This window comes from Diabrotica undecimpunctata, chromosome 5 (genome assembly GCF_040954645.1).
Source record: "Diabrotica undecimpunctata isolate CICGRU chromosome 5, icDiaUnde3, whole genome shotgun sequence".
Taxonomy (NCBI): domain Eukaryota; kingdom Metazoa; phylum Arthropoda; class Insecta; order Coleoptera; family Chrysomelidae; genus Diabrotica; species Diabrotica undecimpunctata.
The window spans coordinates 82,373,982-82,379,981 of NC_092807.1; the positions used below are offsets into that span (position 1 = coordinate 82,373,982).

Sequence of the window (6,000 nt, forward strand, 5' to 3'; positions counted from 1 at the left end):
GGTACATGAGAAATATAAATGGATAAGTCATAAGTTCATGAGCTTAATAGACTATTGGTATATCTTGACAAGAACTGAAAAAATAAAATGGTTGTAGGTGGCTTTGTTAAATTTAAGTAAAAAAGAAAGTTGTGAGTTTTAAAATTATGAGAAGGGGAAAGACTACAGAGATCTCCAAGAAAGGCTGAGGTCTCCAGAGATCCGAAACCAAACCCTGAGGAAAATGTGTGGATAATCTCATCCACAAAAGACGCCTTAAGACTCTGCAGGAGACTGCTTTCCCTAGAGACCTTACCACCAAACCCAATTACGTTTCACTCCCATACCATCACGAAAGTCATACTGAAGATATTCGAAATCTTTTCCAACGTTCGGTTGAAAATATCCATGTTTCCATTAAAGTACCCAATAATTTGGGTCAGCACATATCTAATGCCAAAGGTCCCATCAATTATATGAACCTTAGTAACCTCACTGTAGATCACTGTCTTCACGCTCTCTAGAGTACACAAGAACACTTCCACTTTCTCTCAACATCTCAAAGAACACAGCCACACCCTCAATATCTCAGAAGACGTTTCACTTATTCACAATATCCGCCAAAAAAATTTCCTCAAACTGGATTTATACGAAGACCTTGAAATTCTTAAAGAAAAATAAAAAAGTCCAAACTGTGTTAATCGTCATGTCTCATTCAATCGAGACTTCCTCCCTCTTCATCGCCAACTATTCTCATAACCCACATCCTTAATTTACTCTTACAACAAAATATATATTTATTATTATTCGTTCATCAACTATCCATCTTCCTTAGTTCACTCAAAAACCTTTCTTTTAATACATCATACTCTCCATCTTTCCCCACTTCTTTCTATCCAACCTAAACTTTAAGTGTGACCCCTATACCTAATGTTTTTCACGTTTCTTTTCGACACCTCTAAATTTAGAGTAGATTATTCTTCATCCCCCTCTTAAACTATTCAGTTCTCATTTTACTTATCCACACATCTCCCTCAGGGTTTGGTTTCGGATCTCTGGAGACCTCAGCCTTCTGTAGTCTTTCCTCTTCTCATAATTTTAAAAACATCACAACTTTCTTTTTTACTTAAATTTAACAGAGTCACCCACAACCATTTCATTTTTACAGTTCTGTTTAAGATATACCAATAGTCTATTAAGCTCATGAACTTATAACTTATCCTTTTATATTTCTCATGTACCTAGTGTTGCTTTATATCAGATAGAGCCTATTCTCCTTAAGTTATAAGTTAAGTACTGTACGATTATCATATTACAAAAACCACGTCCCAACCATCAATTTTTGTTCATCTCATATATTTGTCAACACACACAAAACAACTAACCAACTTCTTCCTGTTATGTATTTAATGAGGCACCGACTATTGTACAAAACTATTTATTAAAAGATACAGTGGTTACAAACATACATTATGGATGGATCCGTAGACCCACGGCGTTCCATCACCTAACCTCACTATCGACCCCTAGTCTTTTCCACAGTGTCTCTTATTCCGCTGCCGGACTCATCTCCTCCCTCGTTAGAGATCAAGTTTAATGGTAGCTTTTACTAGTCTTCCAGAGCGCGTTCTAATATTGCAATCATTGGATGTTTCATCACTCGGTATAGATGTGTTTGTTTCTTCTTGTGATGAACTTGGAATGGGCTCCTTCGGTTCTAATTGAATAGGCTCGTTTTTCAAATTTGGATTCACTGGGATTTCAATTGTAACACTGTCACGTAACACTGGCACATCATCACTCACTATAGGAGGTTCTGCTTGAGCATCGTTAGAATCTGGGATTCTATCTTCACCTCTGTCTTTTCTCATATCATTTGCGTGTGTAAATTTTATTACACCATTACTACATACTAGATAAGTACAGTAACTTAAAATTTTCATAATCTTTTCTTTCTGCCATAATTTTGTTTGTTTGTTTTTAATATAGACACTTTCATTTACTTTATACCATGTATGCCCCTTTTTAATTGGGATAGATGCATGCTTACTATTATGACAAGAAGGTTTCAACATATTAAATCTAGTTCTAGGACGCACTTTAAAAATACTTTCACTTGGAGAAATCCCTGTAGCTGTTGTAGGAGTTGTTCAATAAGAGAATAAAAAGTTTTGAATTTTCTGAATAACCAATCGTTTATTAATCTCCTCTCTCTTAATAGTCAACAGGGCTTTTTCCAAATTTTTCTTTACTATTTGAACACTACGCTCCGCAGCACCATTACTTTGAGGGTGATATGGAGGTGTCTTCAATGGTTTAATTCCATTTGCTTGACAAAATGCCACAAATTCACTGGAATTGAAAGGAGGTCCATTGTCTGAGACTAATTCGACAGGAAGACCAATTACAGTAAACATATCTCTTAATTTTGATATACTTTCTGATGCCTCTGTACCATTTGACATTAATTTTACATCTAACCATTTTGATTTCTAATCGATTAAAATTAAAAATGTGTACTTAAATTTAACAAAGAAATCTATATATACTCTGTAAAAGTTGTGTGGTGCAGACGGCCACGGACATAATTCCTTGCTTAAATTTGTGAAATTTTGACATTGTTGACATACATTACAACATGATATGAATTTTTCAATATGTTCATTCACATTTGGCCACCAACAATATGCACGTACCAACATTTTAGTACGAACAATACCATTATGTGGTTCGTGAAATAAGTCTAACACCTTATCTTGTAATTGATTTGGAATAACTACTCTATTTCCCACTAGGATACAATTTTGTTCAATTGACAATTCATTTCTACGTTTAAAGTATGGTTTCAAAGATTCATCACTCACTTTCCTAGGCCAACCTGATAAAATGAAATCTTTTACTTTTAATAACAACAAATCTTTGTTTGTTTCATTTGCAATATGACACGCGTTTAAAGGCATTTGATCTACTAAACTAAAAGAATACAAATAGTCTGTAATTTTTGTATTATCACTACAGGGTAAACGTGATACACCATCAGCATTGTTAATTGCTGCCCCCTTTTTGTACTGAATATCGTACTGATAACCTGACAGAGTGATAGCCCATCTTGTAATTCTTGCAGCCGCTGAAATTGGAATTCCTTTATTTTTTCCAAAGATAAACTGTAATGGCTGATGATCTGTAATCAGTATAAATTTACGACCGTAAAGATATTTATGAAATTTATTTAAAGCAAACATAATAGCAAGGGCTTCCCTTTCCAAATTACTATACTTTTTTTCTGAACTAGACAGTGTACTTGATGCAAACATGGCAGGTTTCTCTACATGACCAATTTTATGACTTAAGACACAACCGACACCATAACTACTTGCATCACATGTGACATAAATTGGAAGAGATGGATCATAATGAGTAATAACACTATTAGATGTTAACCACTTTTTACTTTCTTGAAATACTTTAGCTGGTCACCTGAATCGCATTCAGGTGACCAGCTACTACTGAAATTAATATTATGTTGACACAGTTTGTATAATGGTTTTAATTTGGAAAACAACATCGGGATGAACTTTCCATAGTAGTTTAGCAAACCTAAATATGACTTTAATTCAGTTGTATTCTTTGGTGTTGGAGCTGAGTTAATTGCTAGTATTTTTTCTTCAGTAGGATGTATTCCTTTGGCATCTATAATATGACCTAAAAATTCTACTTTAGTTTCGAAAAATTTACACTTATTTACATTAATTTTTACATCATAGTCATGTAAACGTTTCAACACTTTTCTGACATTCTCATAACAATCTATAAGTGACTCACCATATACTAGAATATCATCTAAGTAACATTTAGTATTTTGTACCCCTGCCAAAATACTATCCATCACTGACTGAAAAATACCTGGTGCAGAGCTGATACCATAAGTTAGTCTAGTGAAGGCAAACAAACTTATATGGGTGTTTATTACTAACATTTTTTGTGTATTTTTACTGACCTTTAGCTGTTGATAAGCACCTTTTAAATCTAAAACCGTAAAGTATTTATGTCTGCTTAGACATGCGAAGATATTTTCTGGTAATGGTAATGCGCAATGATCACTATCTAAGACTTTGTTTAATGTTTTTTTAAAATCTACACAAATTCTTAGTTCCTCAGACAATTTTTTTGGAACTACTACTATGGGACTAGCCCAGTTACTGTAACTGACTATTTCTAAAATTCCTAACTCCACTAGTTTTTTTTATTTCCAATTCAACTTTATCTTTTAGGGCAAATGGCATATCATAGGCCCTATGAAAAATGGGTTGCGCATTTTCTTTTAAATTTAAATCAATTTCAAAACCCTTAATGAATGAATTATTATTCTCATCAAAATCTGATTTAAATTCACTTTTTAATTGTAAAATTAAACTTGAAGTTTCAAGGTTTTCCAATTCCAGCTGACTAACAAATTCATTATATGAACAGTTAACTATTTGTCTCCAATTAGGATGCAATACATTTAACCAATTCCTACCCAGCAGTGGAGTAAAATTATGTTTACTTTCTAAAATGACAATAGGTAATTTTATAGTATTGTTTTTATGTTTTACTAATACATCAGTTTCTCCCACAATTTTTACTCCCTCGAAAGTTAATACCTTTAAACAATACTTAACAGAATAAATATTTAAAGCTGATAAAAACTTTTTAAAGTCCTTTATATGAATTACTGTACGACATGCATCTGTATCAATGTCAAATAAAATTGAATTATCTTCTACTTCTAATACTATTTTCTCTGGAGCTGAATTTTCAGGTTCCAATGAAGACAGAAACCTAGAAATAATGAATTTTCCTCCTCAATTTCATCCTGTATATCATCTTCTTTTAACAAACTAACTTTCGAACGACATACTGCACTTTTATGTCCCACTTTCTTACAACTGAAACATTGCCATGCTTTGGCTGGACATTTTGATGAGTCATGTTTTCTACCACATCTAAAGCATGACTTGGGTTGGACATTACTTCTACCAGTTTGATGGCCATCATCTTTCTTCACTGTAGCTTCCCTCTTTCTGAACATTACTTTATCCAACTTCCCTTCTATTGCCGCTACATTTTTCTGTTCCATCCTTCTAACTTGACCTTCTGTAAGTTCTATTGACAAGGCTATCTCATAAGCTCTTTCAAAGGAAATGTTGTCTTCTGCCAGGAATTTACGTCTTATTTGGACTGATCGTACACCACATACAAACCTGTCTCTGATACATTCTTTCAAAAATTGCCGAAATTTACAATATTGAGCAACACTTTTCAGTTTTGACACAAAACTTTTAATATCCTCCTGAGGCTCTTGATTTGTATTGTAAAATTTATACCTTTCAGACATAACTAACCGCTTTGGACTATAATGTTCAATCAGAACTCTTTTTAACTCCTCAAATGTTTTTGAACTTGGTACCTCTGGTGCTAATAAGTCTTTTAAGACACTGTAAGTCTCTCCGCCAATTAAAGAAATCAATAATGGAACTTCCTTGTCTTTTTCCACTACATTACATATAAACAACTGCTCAAGTCTCTTTATATAAGAGGTGATATCACTTTTCGCAGGATTGAACTGCTCAATGTATCCAATTATCGACATTTTTCGACTTCTGCGTGGATTCTTTCTGTGACTCGTCGCCAAATATGTTATGTATTTAATGAGGCACCGACTATTGTACAAAACTATTTATTAAACGATACAGTGGTTACAAACATACATTATGGATGGATCCGTAGACCCACGGCGTTCCATCACCTAACCTCACTATTGACTCCTAGTCTTTTCCACAGTGTCTCTTATTCCGCTGCCGGACTCATATATAACACTTCCGTGATCACAGAATCAGTTATTTATCTTCATGAACTAGTAACTTAAAAAGTTTTACATTTACCAGGTACCAAATGTTGCTTTTTTACATACAGGGACTTCTATGCTTAAGTTATAAGTTAAATATTACATGAAAATTAGATTACATAAACTTTTATTTT

The 6,000-nt window shown here is 33.6% G+C and overlaps 2 protein-coding genes across 2 annotated transcripts; both read right to left on the bottom strand.

The window, feature by feature from the left end:
• Positions 1-1,559: 1,559 nt before the first annotated feature.
• On the bottom strand, positions 1,560-3,293 carry LOC140442327 (uncharacterized). The gene is made up of 3 exons (XM_072533402.1): positions 2,676-3,293; positions 2,264-2,471; positions 1,560-1,891 (listed from the first exon to the last, which is right to left on the bottom strand). Exons 1-3 carry the CDS (start codon positions 3,291-3,293, stop codon positions 1,560-1,562), a joined length of 1,158 nt encoding a protein of 385 aa, XP_072389503.1.
• A 1,460-nt stretch (positions 3,294-4,753) lies between these two features.
• Positions 4,754-5,611, bottom strand: LOC140442328 (uncharacterized). Its single transcript, XM_072533403.1, has one exon. The coding sequence runs from the start codon at positions 5,609-5,611 to the stop codon at positions 4,754-4,756; it is 858 nt and encodes a 285-aa protein (XP_072389504.1).
• Between the last annotated feature and the right edge of the window lie 389 nt (positions 5,612-6,000).